This window comes from Hypanus sabinus, chromosome 6 (assembly GCF_030144855.1).
Source record: "Hypanus sabinus isolate sHypSab1 chromosome 6, sHypSab1.hap1, whole genome shotgun sequence".
Taxonomy (NCBI): Eukaryota; Metazoa; Chordata; class Chondrichthyes; order Myliobatiformes; family Dasyatidae; genus Hypanus; species Hypanus sabinus.
In genome coordinates this window covers 85,720,787-85,748,328 of record NC_082711.1, presented here as the reverse complement: position 1 = coordinate 85,748,328, position 27,542 = coordinate 85,720,787, and the positions used below count along the sequence as shown (strand labels likewise).

At 38.7% G+C, this 27,542-nt stretch overlaps 1 protein-coding gene across 2 annotated transcripts in view; it reads right to left on the bottom strand.

Moving 5' to 3' along the window:
• vps50 (VPS50 EARP/GARPII complex subunit) overlaps window positions 1-27,542 on the bottom strand; it is a 200,031-nt gene that overhangs the window by 90,366 nt on the left and 82,123 nt on the right. For both annotated transcript variants that reach the window (XM_059972546.1, XM_059972548.1), the window contains exons 12-13: window positions 15,958-16,098; window positions 7,751-7,883 (exon numbers count right to left, since the gene is read on the bottom strand). In XM_059972546.1, the coding sequence (XP_059828529.1) occupies window positions 7,751-7,883; window positions 15,958-16,098 (274 nt within the window). The remainder of the gene's footprint in view (window positions 1-7,750; window positions 7,884-15,957; window positions 16,099-27,542) is intronic.

Sequence of the window (27,542 nt, the reverse complement as noted above, 5' to 3'; positions counted from 1 at the left end):
CATTCCATTACTTGTCATTGTTTACTTTGAAAATAGATCTGAATGCTGTTTTAGATCAATATACATAGAAAATACAGCATAGGAAAAGGCTTTTCAAACCATGATGTGCTGAGCTAATTAATTATCAAATGCTCAATTAATTGCTTCTACATAAATAATGTCCATATCCTTCCATTTCCTGTACATTCTTATGCCTACCGAAGAGCCTCTCAAATGCCCTTATTCCACCACCAACCACAACCAGGCACCTACTGACCTGTGTGTAAAAAAACATTGCCCCACCCCTTTAAACTTATCCCCTTTCTCCTTAAATGCATGCCCTCTGGTATCGGACATTTGAACACTGCGATAAAAATAACAGATGTTTATCTCTGCGCCTCAATCTTACAGACCTCTATCATATCTCACCTGAACTTCTGGTGTTTTGGATAAAGCAATGCAAGTTTGTCCAGCCTCTCCTTATAGCACACGCCCTTTAATCCAGGCAGCATAGAGCAAAGCCTCTGAATCACCCTCTCCAAAGCCCCAACATCCTCCTGGGCAACCAGAATCAAATGCAATATTCCAGATGCAGCCTAACTTGAGTTTTTAAACAAGCTGCAACATATTTTCCTAACCTTTGAACTCATTTACACAATGAATAAATGCAAACATGCCAACATGCCATATGCCTTCTATGCACACCCTATCAACCAGCAAAGCCACTTTCATAAAGCTATGGACTTGGCCCTCAGGATTTTTCTGCACATTAATACTGGTAAGGATCCTGCCATTCACAATGTACTGTCCCTTTTCATTTGATTTCCCAAGGTGCAATACTTCATATTTGGCTACGTTAAAATCCAGCGGCCATTTTTCTGGTCATATCTGCAACTGAACTTGTATCTTTCAGCAGTCTCCATATCCACAACAATTTTTATATCACCTGCAACATTACAAACCCATCCATCTAAATTTCTATACAGATCACACAGCAGGCCTCATGTGGTCCCCTGTAGAAAGCCACTCATCACAAAACTCCAGCCAGAATAAGTCCCATATACCAATACCCACTGTCTTCCATGGATAAGGCAATTCTGAACCAAACTGCCAAGTCACTGTGAACCTAATGCATTTAATCTTCTGGAAGAGTCTCACATGAGGGATCTTCTCAAATGTCTTACGAAAATGCACATGGACAACATCCACCGCTTTACCTTCAATACCCTCATTACCTTCTTAAAAACCCCAATCAAGTTAGTACAATTTGCGTCACACAATACTACACTGACTGCCCCTAATCAGGCCATGAGTTTCCAAATGTTCAAAAATCCTATCTAGCAGAATTCTCTCCTGTAATCACCGCACCACTGACACACTAGTCTACAGTTTCTAGGATTATCCCTGTTTCCCTTCTTGAATAATGGAACAACATTAGCTACTTGCAAGTCATCTGAGATCTCACCTGTGCTTAGAGAGGACACAAAGATATTGATCAGAGCCCCACCAATCTCATCTCATCTCTCTCTCTCTCAATAACCTGGGAAATATCCCATCAGGCCCTGGCGACATTCCACCATAATATTCTTTAAAAGACTCAACACTACCTTAATTGATTTTAAATGCCTAAACACATGAGAACCACACTGATCTCCCCATCCTTACAAAATACTCATTTAGAACCTCACCCACATCCTCCATCTTCAAGAACATGTTCCCTCCTTTACCATAGAGTGGTTCTACCTACTCTCCAGTTATCCTCTTGCTCTTGATCTATAGATAAATGCCTTCAGATTCTCCTTAATCGGACTTACTCGGGACATTTAATGGCCCCTCCAGGTTCACCTCAATCCCTCAAGTTCTTTTCTGGCTTCCTTATAATCTTGAAAAACTGTTTCACTTAGCCAGCCAAAGCTTATATGTGGCTCATCTTTCTTTTTGACTAAAATCACCACATCTTTCAATTTCCAAGGTATTGTTCCCTTGCCAACCTTGTCTTTCCTTCTACTGGAACATAGCTGCCCTGTGCACTTCTTTAAACATCTTCCACATCAGGTGTGTACTTGCCTAAAAACAGTTGTTCCCACTAACTCTCTCTAGTTCTTTTTGTTGGATCTGTTTATTCTTAGATTAGACTGTTCAACTGTTTTTCTCTTTGCAGTTTAACAATTAATTGTGTTTTATAAACATAATTACTTTTTTGCAAGCAACTTTTTACTTGCTTCCCAATGGTCACAATATGATTATGTAGTAGTTCAGTGTGCCTCCTAGTGGTTAGATTGGAACAATTCTGGAGAGTTCTGGAATCTTCTCGGTGCTGAATTGTTTGAACAACTCATGAGCAACTCATTGACTCTTATCTATGAATTTGAATGGCATTTTCCTTGTCTATGGAGTATGAAAAGAGCTACACCACAAGACAGCACCATCTTAGATCGTTTCGTCTTTCTCCCTTTGCTTAGCAGACACCTATTACCATCCATTTCAATTTTCCTTTCTATCAGTGTGAAGCAAGTTTTGTGCCTCTTTTCTGACTTCTGAAAGAGCCCATAATTAAAAAAAATCGGAACCCAACACTTCATAACATTACTTCCTAACATTCACCCCATAATTTACCCTGTTCAGATTTAATACTCTCCCACGGGTCTATACTTATCCTTAATTGGAGCTATGTCAAAATTTAAGGAGCTGTGATCACTTTTTCCTGACAGAAAGATCAGTCACCTGGCCAGGCACATTACCCAACACCAGGTCCAGTATGGCTCCTCCTCTTATTGAACTATCTCCATATTGATTTGATAAACCCTCCTGGATGCATTGAGCAAATTCTACTCTGTCTAAAACTCTCACATTAAGGATGCCCCAGTCTATATTAGGGAAGTTGAAGCCATCCACTACAACAGCCCTGTTGTTTTCACACCTTCACTTAATCTGTTTACAGATTTGCTCCTCAATATCCCACAGTAATTGCACCTATATTTTTTTTAAAGTTCTATCTATATAAAACCAGTAGATGAGCCTTCCTTTATATATTCTAAGTGAAGCTGTGATATTATCTCTAAGCAATAGCACAATTTCCCCTTCCACCATTTTTGCCTCCTTTTTTTTCTGGAACACAAATCCCTGACAGTAAGAAACTATCCTTGTCCCTTTTTCAAACAAGTTGTTGGCATGGGCAAAGCATCATAGTTCCATGTACTGATCCATACTCTAAGTTCGCCCTTACCCACAATAGTCCTAACATTAAGATAAATGAACTTCAATCTGTATGTCACATTGTGTCTATTACCTTGCTCCTGCTTGTTCTTACTCATCATGACATCTAACTTCCTCTCAGTCACTCCACTTTCTGACCTAGTGTTTTGGTCCCAACCTTCTCAAAAACCAGTTTAACCCTCCTGAGTAATACTAGCCAGGAGTTTGATCTTCACCGCCCCCCCCCCCCCCACCCAGCCTTAAAGTGCAACCTGCCCTTCTTGAACAGGCCACTCCTGCCCAAGAAGAGGTTCCAATCATCCAAAAACATGAAACACTGTACCATTTCCTCATCCACATTTATTTGTTCCATCTTTCCTTTCCTGCCCTGACTAGCAAGTGCCACTGGGAATAATCCAGAGAGTGCTTGTGCATGAATCGCAAAAACTTGGTTAGCAGACTATCAAGAAGGCAAATGGAATGTTGTTCTTCATTGCTAGAGGGATTGAATGTAAGAGCAGGGAGGTTATGCTGCAACTGGAGTACTGCGTACAGCTATGGTCTCCTTCTTGAAGAAGGATATACTGGCTTTGGCGGAGGTGCAGAAGAGGTTCACCAAGTTGATTCCAGAGACAAGGGAGTTAAGACTATGAGGAGAGATTGTGTCGCCTGGGACTGTATTCGCTGGAATTTGGAAGAATGAGAGGAGCTCTTATAGAAACATACAAAATTATGAAAGGATAGATAAGATAGAGGCAGGAAAGGTACTTCCACTGGTTGGTGAGACTAGAGCTAGGGGACATAGCGTCAAGATTTGGGGGAGTAAATTTAAAGCAGAGATGAGGAGGAACTGCTTTTCCTAGAGAGTGGTGAATCTGTGGAATTCTCTGCCTAATGAAGCGGTGGAGGCTAACTCAGTAGATATATTTAAGACAAGATTGGATATATTTTTGCATAGAAGGGGAATTAAGGGTTTTGGGGAAAAGGTAGGTAGGTGGAGATGGTCAGAGCAACCATGATCTTATTGAATGATGGAGCAGGCTCGGTGACCCTACTCCTGTAATTTCTTATGTTCTTATTACCACCTTTGAAGTCGAGCTTTTCAGCCTCTTTCCTAACTCTACTATATACTTACTGCACAGGACCTCTCCCCCCTTTCTACCTATGATATTGGTGCCAATCTGTACCATGACTTCTTTTTCTTTTTCAATCTTTTTATTGATATCAACATGGTAAGATTGATACATAGTTATTGGGATTACAAAATTGCAAAATTAAAATGAGCATAAAAGGATACATAAGCAATAAGTACAATATAGTTAAGCCTTCCCAAATCATACATGATATAAATATAATATAGAAAAAAACTAGGTATATCAATATGAAAAAGGAACAGAAAAAAGAAAAAGAAAAAAAAATTATTACCCCAAAATACAAGAACTAATCTAACAAACTAACCACTTACTAATATAAAAAAGAAGAAAGAAAAGGGAAAAAAAACACGGGCTGTTTATAGTATCTAAGAAAAGACAAAGAATCATCAGTGTCACCAACTCCTATCCTCTATGTACCATGACTTCTGGCTGTTTATCCTTCCCCCTTGAAAATGTTCTGCAGCCTCCCTGAGACATCCCTGACTCTGGCACCTAGGAGACAACGCACTATCCTGGCATCTCTTTTGCAGCCATAGCTCTGCCTGATTTTACTCTTCCTTGCTGAACTGCAGAGCCGGCCATAGTGTTACCAGCAAGAGAAAATCTGCAGATGCTAGAAATCAAAGCAACACCCACAAAATGCTGGAGGAATTCAGCAGGCCAGGTAGCACCTATAGAAAAGAGTTAACAGTTGACGTTTCAGGCTGAGGAGAAAAAAAGATAAAAAGTCAGAATAAGAAAGTGGGGAGAAGGGAGGAAGAAAATCAAGGTGACAGGCAAAACTGGGAGAGGGGAGGTGTGAAGTACAGAACTAGGAAATTGATTGGTGAAAGAGATACAGGGCTGGAGAAGGGGGAAATCGGACAGGAGAGGACAGAACACCTTGGAAGAAAGAAAAAGGGAAGGAGCAGGTAAGGAGATAAGGTGAGAGGGGGAAATGGGAATGGCGAGGGAGGAGGGGGATTTCAGTAAGTTTGGGAACTTGATGTTCAGCCATTAGGTTGGAAGCTACCCAAATGGAATGTAAGGCATTGCTCCTCCAACCTGAATGTGGCCTCATTACAGCAGAAGAGGAGGCCATGGACTGGCATGTCAGAATGGGAATGAGAAGTGGAATTAAAATGGGTGACCACTGGGAAACCACTTTCCCAAGCACCTGTGCTCTGTCCACCAGAAACAGCAGGATCTCCCAGTGGCCACCCTATTTTACCTTACATTTCTCCCTCCCCGCTCCCTACCTTCTTACTCTGACTTCTCATCTTTTTCTCTGGCTCTGGTGAAGGGTCTTGGCCTGAAACATTGACTATTTACTCTTTTCCATTGATGCTGCCTGGCCAGCTGAGCTCCTCCAGGATTTTCTGCATAGTGTGACTGATCTGGCTGCTGCTAATACTGAGCCCTGAAAAGGGAACATACCTCCATGCAGAATCCAAATAGAGACCTGCTGCTGACAGGAATGGTCACAGTGGGACCCTGCCCTGTCTCTGCCCCATAATTCTCCTTGTGCTCACCAAACTATCTGCAGTTTGACCTTAGAACTTCCTTAAAACTCTAGTCTACAATTTGTTAAACATTCTGGATGATCCTAAATGCATCCACATCAAGATCCAGTTCCTTCACATGGTCAGTCAGCAGCTGCAGCTGCAGCTGACTGCACCTCCTACAGGTACGGTAGTGTAGCAGTTAACTGAACATTTTACATCACCAACTGTAAGATCAGGGTTTGATTTCAGCCACTGTCTGCAAGCAGTTAGAAAGATCTCCCTGTGGCTACGTGGGTCTTCTCCGGATGCTCCAGTTTCCTCCAACATCCCTAAGATGTTTCATGAGAAGATGGCAGCGCGACAGCAGGGCGCAGCGGCCACTCTAGGAATGAATATCTGTTATCTGTAAGTAGGGGCCATGCACAATCCTGATTTGATGGAGATGGACTTGAGAAGCACAGAGGAACATTTGGTGAAATTTCTGACATGCCTGTTTCGCTGCCGCTGCTACTGTGCGATCGAAAAATCTCTGGAGAGGAAGGCCCCAAAACTCGGCTTTGCCTGCTGCTTGGCGGCCAGGGCCGGCATCAAAGTGCTCGGCAGAGATGGTGCTCGGTGCTCGGTGTCAGAGGGCCGGTCGGAAGCTTGAAGTTTTCGGACGGAATCAGAGTTGGCTGTGGTCAGGTGCTTCCAGAGGCTACATCAGGAAGCTTTGCGACACTGGAGGTTCATGGCAGGAAGAGTTTTTCTTCCTTCTACCGTCTACATGAGATGATGGGCTATCGAGGACTTTGAGACTTTTTTTTTACCGTGTCCATGGTCTGCTCTTATCAAATCACAGTATTGCTTTGCACTGTTGTAACTGTATGTTATAATTATGTGGTTTGTGTCAGTTAGTCTTGGTCTGAGTGTCCTCATAATCTAATCTAAAAAAGATGTACGAGTTAGGGCTATTAAGTGGTGGGCATGCTATGCTGGCACTAGAATCACTGTGACGCTCGCGGTCTGTCCAAATCTCATTGATATGATCTGATGCAATCAACACATTTCACTGTATGCTTCTAAGTACACATGACAAATAAAACTAATCTTTATCTTATCTTTAAGATAAAGTCATCAGTGATACTGCTTTTGGTTTCTACATATATTACTAAAGCCATTAACTTAACGACTAAAAAGCACTGATAATTAAGACAGACTTAAGAGTTTCTGTTCTCCTAAGAAACGTTAGCAGCCCATTAGACCTTCATTTTGTGCTATTTGTCTCTCTGTTCACTTAAAGGCTAAGAGAGTGGCAATTAGAAAGAGAATAGCCAAACAGGGACAAAAATTTTAGTAACTACAGTCGGCCCTCCTTATCCGCGGATTCAACCAACGACGGATCAGGAAATCTCGGAAGTTATCTCTCCAGCCCTTGTTGTTTGAGCATGTACACACTATTTTTTCTTGTCGTTATTCCCTAAACAATACAGTATAACAACTAGTTACATAGCATTTACAATGTATTAGATATTATAAATAATCTAGAAATGGCTTAAAAGTACAGGTAGTCCCCAGGTTATGACCCCCGGGGGGGTCTCGGAAACAATCCCCCGCAGTTAAGGAGGGTCGACTGTACACAAGTTATAGTACAGTATTGGTATCACTATTAGAAAATTGGTCAAACTCCATTCAGTTTATTAAAGGAAGGAATGATGTAATGTATTATTCAAAAGTGTAATGTAATGATACACAGCTTCACTATATTATCCACCATTTGAAACTGACATATAGGGTGACGAAAGAAACAAGGTAATATTTTTTTCAATTGTCATATGTACCAAGATACAGTGAAATAATTTTGTTTGCATCCCAACTACAGATCATTCCACACAAGCTGATTTCATATACTCCAAAGGTAGTAACAAACACTGCTGAATTTGTAATGGCATTCCCTACCAGAAGCTGGAGCAGACTCTTCATTGTCATGTGCCTCATGCCACGACATTGTCCGATAGTAACTCAGCATGACCTCCCACAGGGCTTTACAAAGATCAGACAGACATGGAATGTAGCTGTCTGGAGTAATATGCTGTTGGGGAAAAAAATAACATTGAGAGACTTTTTACAGGGTCAAACAAATTTGGAGATGAGGTCTATATCCTAATATGTTGTTGCTCTTTAGTTAATTAGAAAGCATTCTATAAATCCTTCATACTTTTGTACAACAAGTCACCACTCAATAATAGCCTGTTACTTCAAGACCTGAGAAAATAATTAAGATTTTGAATATAACCACCAATTTTTCTATGCAGGTTACATGCAACCAGGAACAGAAATGTTATAAAATTCCTGCTGGATTCGAACAACAACGTGAAACTTAAAGATTGGCATTGGAAGTTAATGATGTTTAACCCTCCACTTCATTAGATCACAAGTTAAAGCCTGAACAATGGATAAAAGCCATAACAGAAAGAATATTAAAGATAATTGCTTAATTTTGATTTGATACAAAAGACGTAACATGCTCCAAATGCATTATGAAATATAATAGGGTTGGAGTGTCCACTTTAGTGAATTACCAGCAATTAGGACTCCAAGTGCATTAGTTATTCTATTTCTCAGTGTCTCTCCACCTGATTTGCAAATCACTGAAGGCAAAATACTTCATGAGCAAGTACCATTAAACAGCATTTTTAATTGTAATTTTTAAACATTTAATGAAAATTTTGTAAAATATATTATAAAGTAAAACTTGGTTTAATTTCATGGAGATGAAAACTGTTTTTCACAATTAAATAACATTTTAATTGGTCCCAAACCACTTCACAACTAATAAATAGGAAAACTATTTTCTTTTCCTCGTTTCACTCAAGGACCTCTGCAAAATGGAAAGGGAATATCCTTCACATAACTTTAAGCTTGTCTATTATATTTTTCTTTCTCCTATGAGGTGCCTACTGGCAGGCTTATTACATTGAAAGATGCTACCCATATAACCTGTTGATATGTTCGAGCACACTAACTTCATCCTCCATTTGGTTCAAAAAGAATTCACATCTGAATAAATGCTCAGTCAAAGAAAAAAAGCTACTGATGGCCATGCTGAGCACCAAATCATTCTTCATATTGTCCACACAACATTCTCGAATGGAACTATAGGTAAAGTTGCAATGGATGCCAATAGTGAGAAATTGCCAATTATACTGTACATCACGATAACGAATTCTCAAGTGACCCAGAAGAATGTTGTCCAATAGCAATAGCAACTGCTAGATTACATAGTTTCGTATCTTTTATTTTCAAATTTATGCTATGTGATTCATCCCAGTTACTTCTCACAAAAAGTAAAAATGAATTAAGTTAGTTCTGTATTGCTGTATTTACTGAATTATGTTTCTGCAGCATCTATTCAATAAAATGAACAAACCTCAATGACTAGGTCAATATTCAGAATCAGAATTAATATCACCAGCATATGTCATGAAATTTGTTAAATTTGCAGCAACAATACAATGCAGTACATGATAAATACAGAAAAGCAAAATGAATTATAGTAACTATATTTAATAGCTAAAATAAGTCGTGCAAAAACAGAAATTAAATAAAGTAGTGAGGTGGTGTTCATGGGTTCAATGTCCATTTAGAAATCAGATGACAGAAGGGAAGAAGCTATTCCTGAATCACCGAGTGTGTGCCTTCAGGCTTCTGTACCTCCTTCCTGTTGAGAAGAGGTCACGTCCTGGGTGGTGGGGGTCCTTAATGATGGACACCTTTCTGAGGCACCAACTCTTTGAAGATGTCTTAGATACTACAGAGGGTAATACCCACAATGGAGCTAATCTTACAACTCTCTGCAGCTGCAACTGTTAACTGTAGTCAGAGATCAATTACAAATCAGATCAAATTCGACAGTCATGAGGGGCATACATTGTTTATGGTAACATGGCGATAACTTTCCAACAATAATAATTGAGAGGTGGGGATGAATGATAGACAGGTAGACACAAAGAAGGAAAACTTGCTTCTAAGGGTGTTCAATAAAATAAAGTGAGAATAAAAGACTGGTTAGTACATGACTGCAACACTATGGATTGTTGTTGAGATTTATTTAAGTCTTTCAGGAAAATAAACCCACCATTTTTGCTCAACCTGAATTTTTTTGTGACTCCACAATCAAGAGAAACACAATAAATTTATTGTGCAAGGAGTGAGAATGACTTCATTACCGAAATGACAAAGGAAGCCAGACAGATATATTAAACCACAATTATGAGATGAACCATTGGGATTAAGTTATCCATCAGATTTCAAAAAGATGGGCTCATTTGTAAGTCCCCTCCTTTAGCACTCTGAGGAATGTATGGAAGTTATTAGAATTGCTCTATCGGTTAATAAATAGCATAACATAATCATACCTTTTAACACCAATCTGCAATACAGTTATTAACCCTGCTGACCAAATATTGAACCAAACTTTGAAGTATGTCTGAATGAGTATGTCACAGTTGTCACTGACTTCATTAAAACCTGTGGGGATGACTGTGTGTGCCCACAAGAACATACCGTACATACCCGAATCAAAAGCCATGGATGAACTGTGACATTCAGGTCTGGTGATCCAGGATTATACAAGGGGGACTTACCGAGGACTATCTCATGAGCAAAAGGACAATTCCGATTGAGGTTAAGGGTCGGAGTCAGATGCATATCAACTCTGGCATTACTTCCTACAAAGCAAAACCTACCATCATGAAAGGCAATGATGCCTCACTCTCAGATGAGCTTAATGCCCTTTATGCATGCTTTGAAAGGGAGAATAAAACTAGAGTTATGAGAGTCCCTGCACTTTCTAATGACCCTGTGATCTCTATCTCAGAGGGAGACATCAGAATGCCTTTCAAATGGGTGAACCCTCTCAAGGCGACGGTGCACTGAGTAAGGCTCTGAAAACCTGTGTCAACTAACTTGTGGGTGTGTTCAAAGACACTTTCAGTCTTTCATTACTACAGTCAGAAGTTTCCATTTGCTTCAAAAGGGCAACAATCATACCAGTACCCAAGAAGAGCAGGGTGTGCAGCCTTAACAACGATCACCCAGAAGCACACACATTTATTGAGAAGTACTTTGAGAGGTTGTTTATGGCTAGAATCAACTCCTGCATAAGGACGGACCAGACCCAATGCAATTTGCCTCTCGTCACAATAGGTCTACAGCTAATGCAATCTCATTGGCTCGTCACATGGCCTTGGGTTACGTGGACAATACCAATACAATATCAGCCTGCTGTGTGGTGACTACAGCTCAGCATTTAACACACTCTTTCTTACAGGTTTGATCAAAAAGCTCCAAAACCTGGCCCTCTGTATCTCCTTCTGCAACTGAATCCTCTACTTCCTCACTGGAAGACCACAGACTGTGCAGATCAGAAAAAGCATCTCCAGCTCACTGATAATCTACACTGATTGTGCATGGCCCCTACTTACAGATAACAGATATTTATTCCTAGAGTGGCCGCTGCGCCCTGCTGTCGCGCCGCCATCTTCTCATGAAACATCTTAGGGATGTTGGAGGAAACTGGAGCATCCGGAGAAGACCCACGTAGCCACAGGGAGATCTTTCTAACTGCTTGCAGACAGTAGCTGAAATCAAATCCTGATCTTAGTTGGTGTTAACCAAATGTTCAGTTAACCGCTACACTACCGTACCTGTAGGAGGTGCAGTCAGCTGCAGCTGCAGCTGCTGACTGACCATGTGAAGGAACTGGATCTTGATGTGGATGCATTTAGGATCATCCAGAATGTGTGCTTAGCCCACTGCTCAACTTCCTCTACACCCATGAATATGTGGCTCAGCACAGCTCAAATGGCATCTATAAATCTGTTGATAACACAACTATTTTGGCAGAATTTCAGATGGTGACAAGAAGGTGCAGAGCAGCAAGACAGATCAGCTGGTTGAGTGGTGCTGCAGCAACAACCTTGCACTCAATGTCAGTAAGACCAAAGAATTTATTGTGGACTTCTGAAAGGGTAGGACCAGGCAACACACACAAGTCCTCAGAAGGATCAGAAGAGGAAAAGGCAACCAATTTCATGTTCCTGGATGTGAACATCTCTGAGGATCGATCCTGGGCCCAACGTATCAATGCTGTTACAAAGAAGGCAAGACAATGGCTATATTTTATTAGGAGTTTGAGGAGATTTGGTAAATCACCAAAGATCCTTGCAAATTTCTACAGATATACAGTGAAGAGCATTCTAACTGGCTACATCAACTGGTATGGGGTGGGCTGCACAGGATTGAAATAAGCTGCAGAAAGTTGTACACTCAAGTCATCTCCATCATGGGGTCTAGCCTCCATAGTATGTAGGACGTTTTCAAGAAGCGATGCCTCAAAAAAAAAGCAGCATCCACAATTAAGGACCTCTGCCACTCAAAACATGTCCTCTTCTCATTGCTACCACCAGGGAGGTGGTATAGGAGTCTGAAGTCACATACTTAGCAATTCGATGGCTAACTCAGTGGTGAGAAGGCCAAGTATTATTTCATAAATAATACAGCTCTAAGGTCGATATAGTTTGGGGATCAACCAAAAAGGAATGTTGTGATGTTCTGATTGAAGGAATCTTGATTCAAGCTAACCCTGTGTAAATACTGCCCATACACAATTATCTGTTGGCAAGAAGTAACAGATTATATATGGCATAAAATGATAAAGTAAGTATATTCACAGACAAGAGAAAATCTGCAGATGCTGGAAATCCAAGCAAGCAACATACACAAAATGCTGGAGAAACTCAGCAGGCCACTCAGCACCGATGGAAAAGAGTACAGATGATGCTTCGGGCCAAGACTGTTTGATAAAGCTGACATTGTCACTGAAGCAGGGTATTCAGGGGTATGCTCTTACTCATGTGCTGGACCCACGGTCTGCGTGAACACATTTTTGATCATATTTTCTCTTTCTCATGTAGATGGGTTGGTTACTAAGCTTGTAGCTGATACAAAGACTGGGTGGGGTGGCGGTGGTGTTGTGAACAGTGTAGAGACTTCCAAAAATACAACAGGAGCTAGATCAGTTATGGATATAAGCAGAGAAGTGGGAGATGCAGTTTAATCTGAACAAGTGGGAAGTTTTATACTTTGGGAAGTCAAATGTAGGAAAAAAATATACAGTTATTGGCAAGTACTGATTTGCACAAGAATCTTGGAGTCTAAGTCATACTTCATTAAAAGTGGTTATACAAGTAAATAACCAATCAAGGACACTATGGCATGTTTGCCCTCTTTGGATGGGTATTGAACACAAGAAAAAGGAATTTGTGTTGTAGCTATATGAAAATGTGTTCAAGCACTTGGAGTTTTGGGTGCATTTTTGTCCCCCAATTACAGCATGGATGCAAAGTCTTTGAAAAGTGTCCAGAAGAGGTATACTAGGGTGTGCCCACAAGATGAAGTTGGGCAAATTTCGGTAATTTTCTCTGGAGCATCAGAGGCTGAGTGGAGAATCCAATATCTACAAGAGGAAAACAGAAACTTCTGCATTGTCTTTGATAATGCAGTGTATTAAAATAGCTTGCCAAACTGTAATAGCTCTCAACTTTTAAGCTTACTGTTATCTTGGCAACAAATTTGAAAGAGTGCTATAATAAAATTTTAACACATTCACTTCAACTCAGAACTTTCCTTTATTAAATTCAGAGATCCAAGTTTCTTTAATATATCTTCCTTTTCAATGTTTATCAGGTTGTACTCCATGTTAACGTTGGTATTTTTTCCAGCAACACCCATAGTGGTAAGTGGATTTGTGGGAGTTTGTTGGTGGAGTCTTGGTAGTGGTAATGCCTTTGACATTCAAGGGGTAAGAATGGAAAATTTAGCTCAAATAAATAGAATTACTATTTTCTTTCAATCTTACTTTAACTCCAATAATCTAAAACACCCAGACTTTAGTGTCAGACTGGCATCATTCTGGATGTGCTTTTTACCATTCCAAGCAGTTTTAAATGTTAAACAGTGGAGTTATAAACTTTCAAAAGAGCACTGGAACTGGGAGCCTGGTGAGTCTAAAGGGAACATGGGAAACAGTGACCCAGTTAAAAATTAAAAGCAAATATAAGAAAATTTGCAAGTTTACAACATGGGCCAATCTACTCCACCCAAAAAGCAAAACCCTTTCGGGTTTTGGAAATGAAATACATGGGTTTATCTCTCACTTTTCTTCTTGCCACTTGCCAAATCAAAACAGTCTTTTATCCGTCATTTTCAGCAGTGCCTTCTGGTCAAACTTAACTCTTCATCTTCTTCATCTTTTCACAAGACATCAAGTCCACACTATTTATTTTGTAAAATCCAAAAGGTTTGTTTGAACCTGAACTCTGGGAAGCATACACATTTTTAATTTCTTCTAAACCCTTCAATATACCTTTCAGCTAAAGTATCAAAACTCTGGTACTTACTGGCTCAACACATTTTAACTTGTCTTTACACAGATTAGGGGGAAGCATGGAGGAATTGGCCTCAAACCCAATGTGTCAGAAAAAGGAATATTTATATTTTTAAACTACTACTTGTTGTTACCAGATGTTAGGAATTGTATTACCATCTTTACAGAGTAGAGCACGTATTGTGACTGTCTGCCAATTTAATCTGACTCCTTGCCAATAATAGCCAATACCTACTGTAATTATCTAAGCAATGAACAAAGAATTAACAAAACAGCAGTACTGAACACTTGGAATTTCTGGTACTGCGATCAAAAGGAACTTTCACTTGGGGAAAAGAATAATTTTTCTGAAAACAGAAAGGTCTGCAGTTCAAAGTCTCCTCTGTTAATAAATACAGCTTCATGGCTTCAATAGAAATATTTATTTCACAACAAATCCTAAAGTAAAGATAAGAATTCATAAAAGTCACCAGTTATTTTGGAAAAAGATATGTTATTCCAAATTACCCCAGAAATTTTTAAAAACGGTAACTTTGTTTCTCAGATAATTATTATACTAATACGGTGTTACAGACTGACAAAATTTCTTTGCACTTATGACATTACATGTAAAAATGCACAAGGCATTGCAAGATGTTTTGATAAATTCATAAACAGTGCAAAATAAGTATCTCATTCAACAAGAATCAAGTGAGGACAGCACTTCAGGTGAAATATTCTGCAATAACTTCTTCCCTCAACTATGTTACTGAGAAGAGTGATGAAGAAAATGCAGATGTCACCCATATGATGTTTTAAGATAGGTAGGAGCAGATGGTATGGAAAAGTACTTAATTGGGGGAGGGAGAATTATGTTGCTGGTAGCAGGAATTTGGGAGTGAAAACTGGGAACAGATGTTCATAGGGAAATGTACAAGTTACTTAGGGTGCACTTGCATGGGATTCGGGATAGGTATGTCCCACTGAAGCAGCAAAAGGACAATAGGGTGAAAGAACCACAGTTAACAAGAGATTTGGAACATCTAGTCAAGAGGAAGAAAGAAGCATACTTAAGTTTTAGGAAGCAAGAATCAGACAGGGTTCTAGAGTGTTAAGTGGAGGCCAGGAAGGAGCTTAAGAAGGGAATATGAGATAACTTGATGAGAAGGACTAAGGAAAACCACAAGGCTTATTACACATACATGAAGAACGGGAGGATGACTAGAGTCAATACCACCGCCCCCACCGCCCCCAGGAAAAGCGATTCGATACTGCTGCAAAATAGAATATTAAGAAAATACAAATCAATAAATCATCAAATAAATACTGAGAATGCTGAAAATACACATCATGTCAAGCAAGAGTGTATTGAGAGTATCACTCCAGATCTTGAATCATTAAGTCTGTTTCCCTTTGCCTGATATGAGTAGTGCTTTCAAAATCTTTTATTTTAGATTGCCAGCATCTACAGTTCTTTTGATTTCCTATAAAGCACTGTTCCTCCAGTCTTGACCGACTTCTCTGCTGAAATTTCTTTTCAGTTATTTACAAAGGAAGTTCATACCATTTGTACAAAAAAAGTTTTAAGACCAATTCAACCGATGTTTCACAAAAGATACAGTACTTATTTTACAGTTCGATGAACAAAGTTCACCATGAACAATACTCTTAGAATTTAAACACATTTTTCCAGCTGCAAGCAAAGTCACATTGTATGAAATGATAAGGTAATACATACCGTACAAAGGTCTTTATATTGGAGTTTCTGAAACTTAGTGTCAGAATTCCCTGCACACAACTCCACATACCCAAGGACAACCTGGAACACTGTGTTGTGAATTGCCTGAGTGAAGTGCATGTGCAGTTGATCCATTGCAGTCTGTAAAACAGTTTTTAAAAAGTCGTTTTTTGAAATGCGCTTTATAATAGTAACCATGTAACAATGAATTTACTTCAGAGGAAGGTTTACAAATGAGAAAATTCATTGTTAAAATCATTTTGGAAGCATTCTGATTATATGGAATTGGCTGGAATTATGAAGTATGTAATTAATATCATCTTAAATAAATCAATAGAATCCAATTCAGTACCCTGCTCCTGCTTCCTCCATAAATTTCTTCACCTCTTTAGCCAGCAATATTCATCTAACTCCTGAACATATTCTTTACCTCTGCAGCAGAGAACACCACAAGTTCATCGTACATTATGTAAAGAAATTTCTTCACATTTCAGTCTGAAATAGCTTACAATCTCTTGAGATTGTGACTCCTAGTTCCAGACAATCTCCAAAAGGAACAACTTACCTTTACTTAGTCTGCCTACTCTTGCCAGGATTTATCAAGTTTTAATGAGGCCCACTCTCATTCTTTTAAACTCAATTATCCAATAGTCACTCCTCAAAGGTCTGGAATCAGTTTTGCAAACCTAATTTGCAGGAACAATGTTCCTCAAATAAAAACACCATATATTTGGTTCTCAGCAAATTAGTTGCAAATAATAGACAAACTATCAAATACATGTCACTGTTGATCAAAAGTAACTTTCCATAAGATGAATTTCACTTCTAGACACACTGCCTTGATACTACAGCCCTAATTTTAAAATGAAAGCATTACTCAGAGATAACCTGTGCCAAGACAGAAAGATATGCATTTAAGGAGTTCAAAATCTTGGGGACATAAGTTTAAAGTAGTGGTTGCGAACCATTTTAAGCCCAAGATCTCCTACCTCGGCCTTAGTGAAAAGCAAGATCAACCTACTAAATCTTTAGAGAAAAAACAGCTCAGATTATACTTCCAACTTGAGGCCTTTTATTTAGGCTAATTGTATTTGAATTACCGAAAATGATTTGGTCAAACTTTCAAATTAATTCAACCAAGAAAACACTGTAACTAGCATATCAAACAGTCCATAGCTGTCTTTAAGAATATTACAATACTTCATACCTTTAATTCTAAGTTTTAATATTTAATTTTATTTCAACACAAAAAATATATGAATAAAAATTGACAGTTGCACTCTGTGTGATGACTGGGGCTGAATACTTTCTGCTAGTTCCCTGAAATTTGGCTCATAACTACAGACAGCCAGTCTGAAACACTCAGCAGGTTGGGCAGCATCCGTGGAAACGAGTAGTCAACGTTTCAAGCCGAGACCATTCGTCAGGACTGAAGGAGGAGGAGGAGGAGGCAGGGGCCCTATAAAGAAGGTGGGGGGAGGGTGGAAGGTGCCAGGTGAAAAACCAACCAGAGGAAATATCACGGGATGGAGGAGGGGAAGCAGGGAGGGGATAGGCCGGAGGGCTGAAGAAGGAATGAAAGGAGAAAGCACTATGGGTAGAAGAAGAAGGCAGAATCATGAGAGAGGTGATAGGCAGCTGGAAGAGGAGGCAGAGTGAAAGTGGGATGGGGGAAGGGAGAAGGAGGGAATTATCAGAAGTTGGAGAATTCGATGTTCATACCAAGGGGCTGGAGACTACCCAGACGGTATATGAGGTGTTGCTCCTCCAACCTGAGTTTGGCCTCTTCACGGCAGTAGAGGAGGCCATGTATGGACATATCCGAATGGGAATGTGAAACAGAGTTGAAATGGGTGGCAACCAGGAGATCCTGTCTGTCCTGGCAGATGGAGCGGAGGTGCTCGATGAAGTGGTCCCCAAATCTGCGTCGGGTCTCGCCTTCATCTCCTCCATTTCCTGCACCTCGGCCCTCACCCCATCCTCCCATCACCACAACAGGGACCGTGTTCCCTTTGTCCTCACCTACCACCCCACCAGCCTCCAGATCCAGCATATTATCCTTCGCAACTTCCGCCACCTTCAACAGGACCCCACCACCAAGCACATCTTTCCCTCTCTACTCCTCTCCACTTTTCGCAGGGATCGTTCCCTCCACAACTGCCTGGTCCACATGTCCCTCCCCACAGATCTCCCACCTGGTACTTATCCCTGCAAGCGTAAGTGCTACACCTGTCCCTACACCTCCTCTCTTACCACCATTCAGGACCCCAAACAGTCCTTCCAGGTGAGGCAACACTTCACTTGTGAGTCTGTTGGGGTCATCTATTGCATCCGGTGCTCCCAGTGCGGCCTCCTCTACATCGGCGAGACCTGATGCAGATTGGGGGACCGCTTCCTCGAGCACCTCCGCTCCATCCGCCAGGACAGACAGTATCTGACGGTTGCCACCCACTTCAACTCTGCTTCACATTCCCATTCGGATATGTCCACACATATCCTCTACTGCCATGATGAGGCCAAACTCAGGTTGGAGGAGCAACACCTCATATACCGTATGGGCAGTCTCCAGCCCCTTGGTATGAACATCGAATTCTCCAACTTCTGGTAATTCCCTCCCTCTCCCTTCCCCCATCCCACTTCCACTCTGCCTCCTCTTCCAGCTGCCTATCACCTCTCTGATTCTGCCTTCTTCTACTACCCATAGTGCTTTCCCCTTTCATTCCTTCTTCACCCCCCTGGCCTATCCCCTCTTTGCTTCCCCTCCCCCACCCCTTGATCTTTCTTCTGATTGGTTTTCCACCCTCCCCCCACCTTCTTTATAGGGCCCCTGCCCCCTTCTCCTTTAATCCTGACGAAGGTTCTCGGCCCAAAACGTTGACTGCTCGTTTCAACGGATGCTGCCTGACCTGCTGAGTTCTTCCAGCTTGTCTGTATGTGTTGATTTGCCCACAGCATCTGCAGTGTACTTTGTGTTTAGTCTGAGACAGTATGAGGTATTTGTCAGTAAGACAGCTCCTGTATTTAGATTTAATAATTTTCATCTGTGAAAATGCAATTTCACACAGATAAGTTGACCCAAAGTAGGCACTGACTTTTAGTGCACATGTGGTGAAATGAGGAAACTTCTCCCTGCTGACAAGCCCCCAAAAGTCACCGTCCCTTCATCTTGCTTTAAGCTCGATGTCACTTTGCAAATCAATTATTTCCATTTCAATATCACTTGGCACACCAAATACTTGCTGGAATTTGGATGCTATCTGTTCTACATCGATCGGTAGAAATGGGTTTGAAATAAAATGCAGCAATATCTTTCATGACGTTTAACTCGCCAAAACGCTGATCAAACTCTATTGCCAGTTTGTCTAGGTAAGCACAGGTAAGCTCAGGGCAAAAAGCATTTTTTTTCCTTGACGGCCTGTAACATTTTCTCCAAGTTGGGAAAGTATATCAGCCTCCTATTCCTTAATTTGAAATCCAAATACCGAGCTTGGCATTAAACGCATTTACTGTGTTTATCATGTGGGGCAGGTGTTGGTCTTTTCCCATGAGCTCAATGTTAAGTACGTTTAATTTAGCCATTAGGTCTGTCAGAAACCCTAAATCCATTAGCCACACATCATCTGACAGTTCCTCATGTCCTTCGTTTCTTGTCGACAGAAAAGTCATTATCTCAGGCAGCAAGTCAACAAATCATTGCAGCACTTTGCTACGACTCAACCACTGAACGTCAGCATGAAGAATTATGTCTCCATAAGTGGCATCAAGCTCATCCAATAACGCCTTGAATAAGCAGTGCTGAAGCGCTTTCGCTCAAATCAAGTTTATCGGTTTGACCACCAATGTCATTACATGAGAGAAGTCCGCAACCTTCCCAGCCAAGGCCTGCTGATGAGTCACACAGTGATAATCCAGGAAGTCGGGAAAATCAGGGTCATTACGGCACAGTGCTATAAAACCAACACACACACACACACACACACCACGCATTGCTGGGGCCCCATCAGTAGTAATTGCCACCAGTTTATGAATGCGGATGTCATTTTCACGGACATATTTTTTAAACTCATTGTAAATATCCTCACCTCTCATTCTCTCCTTTAAGTGCAAGAGTAAGGAAGTCCTCTTTTGTAAAATCTTGGAAAGCCACTATGATAAATATAACAAGCTGAGCTGTTTTCATGACATCCAAAGATTCATCGAACTGTAGTGAAAAATATTCACAGAGTGACAAGTCCTTTAACACTTGTCAATCCACGTTCTCTGACAGTGACTCCACCCTCCTTGTCACTGTTGCAGGGCCAAGCGGTATATTACGTATTGCGGTTTTTTTAAATATATTTTTTATTAAATTTTTAAGAGAATAACATACAATGAATAGAATAATAATGAAAATTAATATTAGCCCTCCCCCCTCCCCTTAACCCTTCCCCCCGAAAGAAAGAAAGAAAGAAAGAAAGAAGAATTGCCTGGATATCGGAGGATCACCATGGAGTTCAAAATAACTTTAGTATATATCTTTATTTTTTTCCCCAAATAACTAATAATTTTATCTTCAAAGGACCTATATATTTAATCCTATCTTTTGTAGATGGGGGGGGCGGCAAATTTTCAAAAATATATCATATTCATTTCTTAAATTATATGTAATTTTTTCAAGTGGAATGCAGCTAGATATTTCATTATTCCAACGGTCCATAGTTAAGTATGCACCTGATTTCCAAGTAACTGCAATAGCTTTTTTGGCTACTGCCAGTGTAATTTTTATAAATTTTTTCTGATATTTATTCAATTTAGGTTTCGGTATTATCCCTTCAATATCGCCTAATAAAAATAATGTTGGGCTATGTGGAAGTTGTATTCCAATAATTTGTTCCAGTAAAAGTCTTAGATTTATCCAAAAAGGTTGAATTTTAAATCAAGACCAAGTAGAGTGTAGAAAAGTACTGATTTCTTGATTACATCAAAAACATTGGTCAGATAAATTTGGGTTTAATCTATTTATTTTTTGTGGTGTAATATATAATTGATGTAAAAAATAGTGTTGTACTAATCTAAGTTGGACATTTATTGTATTTGTCATACTATCAAGACATAGTCTTGACCAATTTTTTTCATCAATTTTAATATTCAAATCAGTTTCCCATTTTTGTCTTGACTTATGAATTCCTGGTTTAATTGTCTGTTTTTGAATCAAATTATACATGACGTAAATTTTTTAATTTTTCCTTTTTGAATTAAAGTTTCTATTTCATTAGGTTTTTCCATTAACATTGTTTGACCCAGTTTATCTCTTAAATAGGCCTTTAATTGAAAATAACATAAAAGTGTTATTTGCTATTTTATATTTATTCTTTAATTGATCAAACGACATCAATATACCTCCTTCAAAACAGTCACCTATATATCTGATCCCTTTTTGAAACCAATTATATAAAAGTTGATTATCCATTGTAAAAGGAATAAGTCTATTTTGAATTAGGGTTCTCTTTGCTAATAAAGATTTCTTTATCACATCATCCACATTTACCTTATTCCATAAATTGATCAAATGTTTTAAAATAAGAGATTCTTTCTTTTCTCCTATCCATTTGGATTCCCATTTATATATAAAATCTTTTGGTATATTTTCTCCTATTTTATCTAACTCTATTCTAATCCATGCCGGTTTTTCTTCATCAAAAAAAAAGATGCAATAAATCTAAGTTGATTTGCTTTATAATAATTCTTAGAATTTGGGAGTTGTAACCCTACTAGGTCAAATTTACATGTCAATTTTTCCAAAGATATTCTTGACATCTTACCTTTCCAAAGAAACTTCCTCACACATTTATTCAACTCTTGAAAAAACTTCTGGGGCAGTTGTATTGGTAATGTTTGGAATAAATATTGTAATCTGGGAAATATATTCATTTTTACAGCATTAACTCTACCTACTAATGTTATTGGTAACATCATCCATTTATCAAGATCTTCTTGTATTTTTTTCAATAATGGCAAATAATTTAATTTATATAAATTCTTTATATCATTATCGACTCTTATACCTAAATATTTTATACCATTTGTCGGCCATCTAAATTGAGTTACTAATCGACATTGAGTATAGTCTCCTTTAGTAAGGGGTAAAATTGCATTTTTATCCCAGTTTACTTATACCCTGATATTTTCCCATATTCTTCCAATCTGAAAGATAATTTATGCAACGAATGCAATGGGTTTGTTAAATAAATCAGAACATCATCAGCAAATAAATTAATCTAATATTCCTCCTGGTTAACTCTGAAGCCCACAATATCTGGATCCATTCTAATTAATTCAGCTAATGGTTCTATCGCCAATACAAATAGGGCAGATGATAATGGACAACCTTGTCTAGTTGACCTTTTTAACTGGAATGATGTCGAAATTTGGCCATTTGTCACTACTTTAGCTTTGGGACTAGTATTTAAGGTTTTAATCCAGTTTATAAAAGATTTTCCTAACCCATATTTTTCCAATACCTTAAATAAAAAGTCCCATCACAATCTATCAAATGCTTTTTCTGCATCCAAAGCAACTGCCACACTCATTTCCTCCTCCTTTTGTGCCAGATGAATTATGCTAAGTAACCGAGTTACATATCCGCCAATTGTCTATTTTTAATAAAGCCTGTTTGATTCATATGTATTAATTTTGGTATTTAAATAATCTATTAGATAACATTTTTGCTATTATTTTATAATCTGTATTTAACAAAGAAATAGGCTTATATGATGTTGGTTTTAAAGGATCTCTATCTTTTTTTGGCAATACTATTAAGATCGCTGTAGAAAAAGATTGTGGAAGTTTATGTGTCCTTTCCGCTTGATATATTAACTCCATAAAGGGAGGGATTAATAAATCTTTAAAATTTTTATAAAATTCAGGCAGAAAACCATCTTCTCCTGGAGATTTATTACTCTGAAGTGATCCTAAAGCTTCTTCAACCTCTTTTAATGTAAAGGGCATATCTAATCCTTTCTGTTCTTCCAAATTCAATTTTGGAAGAGTTATTGTGATAAAAATTCTTCTATCTCAGCAACCTCATTTTGTGATTCTGTTTGATATGATTTGGAGTAAAAATTTTTAAGAGTTTCATTAATTTCTAAAGGTTTATAAGTAATTATATTTGCACTTGTTCTAATTGCATTTATTGTTTTGGAAACCTGCTCTGTTTTCAACTGCCAAGCAAGAATCTTGTGTGATCTTTCACCTAATTCGTAATATCTCTGTTAGTTCTCATAATTACTTTTTCTGTTCGATATGTCTGGAGTGTATTATATTGTAGCTTCTTATTAACAAGTTGTCTTCATTTTTCTTCTGTCATATATCTTTGGGATTCTTTTTCTAATTATGTAATCTCTTTTTCTAATTGATCTATTTCTACCATATATTCCTTCTTAATTTTAGAAGTATAACTTATTATCTGACCCCTCAAATATGCTTTCATCACTTCCCATAATATAAATTTATCATCAACTGAATATGAGTTTGGATCCAAAAAAATGGATCTGTTTTTTCATAAAATCACAAAAATCTTGAAGTTTTAATAAAATTGAATTAAATCTCTATTAAATCAATTCCTCCTTATCCATCATTATCATTGTCATTATCAAGGGGGAATGATCTGACAGTATTCTCGCTTGATATTCTACACTTTTCACTCTGTCCTGATTATTCATTGATAATAGGAAAAAATCAATCCTTGAATAAGTATTATGTCTATGTGAATAAAATGAATAATATCTTTCTCTTGGATTAATTCTTCTCCATATATCAATCAAATTTAAGTCTTTCATCAATGATAAAGTTAGCTTTATTACTTTTGATTTTGTAATAGCCTTAGTTGACCTATCTAGAACTGGGTCTAAACAAAAGTTAAAATCTCCACCTATTAATATTTTATCATGTGCATCGGCCAATTTCAAAAAAAGTTTTTGTATGAATCTTGCATCATTTTCATTTGATGCATAAATGTTCATGAGTCCATAATTCCAATGTATAATCACACATCTCCCCACAGAATCAATTAGTACATTTTGTATCTTAATTGATAAGGTTTTATTAACCAAAATTGCAACTCCCCTCAACTTTGAATTAAATGAAGCTGAAATAACACTTCCAACCCAATCTCTCTTTTATTTCTGATGTTCTGTCTCTGTTAAATGTGTTTCCTGCAAAAAAGCTACATCTCCTTTCATTTTCTTAATATATGTTAAAACTCTTTTTCTTTTCACCAGTCCATTAAGCCCATTAACATTAAAACTTAAAAAATTGAGTAAATTAGTCATTCATAATACCTTGGGGAATCTCTTTAAAATTCTCCATGTTGCTATGTGTCTTCCCCCCCCCCCTCCCCAATCATCCAGGTAAAAAAAGAAAAATAGAAGAAATATAGATAGTAAAGAAAAAAATAACAAAATACCCCCCCCCCCCCACTAACGTTGTGAATAAATAGAAACACAACATTACCCCCCTCCGTTTTACGGGTCATGGCAATCGCCATGATTACACACGTGAATCCCGCAGCAATCAATCAGAAGCTCCTCCAGCTCCCCATAACAAAAAAAGATATATAAGTGAAGAAAAAAAATTAATATCTCTACTCCCAATTAATATTCCTCAATTTTTTTATCTTGTGCCCCTTCTATCATATACTTAAAGTATATTTGTATATTCTTCTACTCATAAATGTCCATCAAATCCAATCCCTATCTCAGTCTTCATCTTTAATCCATTTCACTTCCATAATTCTTTACCGCTTCTCATGAATATTAGTAAGTTCTTGTACAAACTCCTCTGCTTTCTGATGATCAATAAAAAATCTTCTTTCTTCGTCATCCAAAAAAATTATCAGTGTTGCTGGGTAGCTCAGTATAAATTTATAACCCTTTTCCCATAAGTTTTTTCACTGAATTAAATTCCTTCCGCCTCTTCAAAAGGTCGTAACTTATATCAGGATAAAAAAGAACTCTTTTCCCTTCTATCAACAATGGCCCATTTCTCTTTCTGGCACCTTCAACAGCTGCCTTCAAGATCTTGATATCTTAAACATTTTATCAAGATTGATCGTGGATTTTGATCTTGTTGGGGCTTTGGTCTTAAAGCTCTATGAGCCCTTTCGATTTCAATTAACTGACTTCCCTCTTCCATTTCCAAGATTTCCGAAATCCATTTTTGAAAGAATTTTATTGAATCTTCTCCCTCTATACCTTCTTTAAGACCAACAATCTTAATATTGTTTTGTCTGCTGAAATTTTCGAGCACATCTACTTTTTCCAACAACTATTTTCTTTCTGATGTCCAGGCAAGGATATTATCTTCCATCTTATCTATTCTTTCAGTGTTGTTTCTCTTTTTTTCTTCCAACTTTTTAACTTTCTTGTCCATTTTCTTGTTTTTCCAGCACCTTATCAAGCGTAATCTTCATATTTCTAATATCTGTTTTTATTACCTTTAATTCATGCATTATTTGTATCAGGACTTCTCTTATGTCTCCAGAAAATTTTCCACCTTTAATTTCCTCCTGTTCTTCTTCTTCATCTATTTCTTCATTTGTGTTTTCAAGAGTCTGATTCTACTTCCGATTCACTTTCACTTTCACTTCCAGTCGCAGTTGGAACTTGTAGTTTTGTTTGCACCAGTTTGTGCATACTCGTTTTTTCACACATGCACAGCTCCCTCTGTTTCTTCTTAGTGATTGTTGATATTGTCGCAGCCTCCTGCCCTGCACCATCGGAAGCGACATGTACTTCGCCGGGAAGAGATCCAACTTGAGTACAAGGCTCCGCCAAAAAGGCTGGGCCTCTTTCCCCGCCAACTCGCGCTATCTTCAAAGTAGTAATTCTCAAAGCAGGATCTCCCAGTGGCCACACATTTTAATTCCACATCCCATTCCTATTCTGATATGTCTATCCATGGCCTCCTCTATTGTCAAAATGAATCCAAACTCAGGTTGGAGGAACAACACCTTATATACCGGCTGGGTAGCCTCCAACCTGATGGCATGAACACTGACTTCTCTAACTTCCGTTAATGCCCCTCCTCCCCTTCATACCCCATCCCTGACATATTTAGTTGTTTGCCTGCTCTCCATCTCCCTCTGGTGCTCCCCCTTCCTTTCTTTCTCCTGAGGCCTCCCGTCCCATGATCCTTTCCCTTCTCTAGCACTGTATCACTTTCGCCAATCACCTTTCCAGCTCTTAGCTTCATCTCTCCCCCTCCGGTCTACTCCTATCATTTCGCATTTCCCCCTCCCCCCTCTACTTTCAAATCTCTTACTATCTTTCCTTTTGGTTAGTCCTGACGAAGGGTCTCGGCCTGAAACGTCAACATCGCTTCTCCCTATAGATGCTGCCTGGCCTGCTGTGTTCTACCAGCATTTTGTGTGTGTTGTTGTTTGAATTTCCAGCATCTGCAGATTTCCTCGTGTGTGAATTCTCTTCTGTTCCTGTTTAGGAGGCATATCTAAAGATAGTCCTGAATTGTCTATAAGTAGTTTCTAGAAGGTATTTATTAACTCTTCTTCACTTAAACTTTGTTTTATTGGTTTTTATGGGAGAGCTGGATTTCCACATCTTGATCTTACGTCATCACGTGACATCCCCCTCACGTATTGCGGTTTTTATGTCATTTTTGTTTTTAAAATCATTAAAAACAGTCTCTGGGGTAATGGCCATTGCTTCCTTGAATAAATCGCCATCTGTAAAAGGTTTCTTGTGTTTAGCCAAATGGTGACTTACACGAAATGATGCTTCAATAGCAGCTTTATTTTAAGCAGCATGTTTTGTGAAAAACGATTGCTGGGCCTTCAACCTCGATTTCAGCTCCTCAACTTTCCTGGCACAGATTGCACTCTTTGGGGGGTAGATGTCTTTAAATTTCTGGTGGTTGATGTTGTGGTGCCGCTCCAGATTCCCTCCTTTAGTCAGTACTTGTGTTTGATGGCACAACATACACACACTTGTTTTTCACCAAGGTAAATAGAAGTTCCTCTTCCCATTCTGGATGGAATTTGTACATTTTCGCCTTTTTTCGTGGAGCCTCTGCCAAGCTAGCTAGCTACCTTGCAGGATATCACCAGCGAGTGCCGTATATTGATATTTGCGACAGTCTGTACTCTTATCTAATTTAATTAGTCACTTTAATGCAGCACAAGCTACACTGAAAAAATACAACAGCAAAATCAAAAGAAAGAGGCGCTAACTTTTCAGTAAAAACTAAAATTAATTCTAATTACTAGCACACTATCTAAAATGCTAAACATGAATTTACGCTATCAAAGGCAAAAAATTTGAATGAAAGCAAGGGCAGTATAACTGATAAAACTTTTGCATAACTGACGTAATATAAGTAGCAGCATAATAGAGTCAAACCTAATGAAAGTTGATCAAATTTTAGTTGTCATGAATGCATAAGTGAGTCATTTTTACCCACACGTGTTGTTTTCTTTCGCCATTGGACAGTTTGCCCATTTGTTCGTTTATGTTTAAGATGAACGAAGCTCTCCCATGCTCCATGGAAATTTGACAGACAGCAGCAATAGTCACATGATGTCAGCACACATG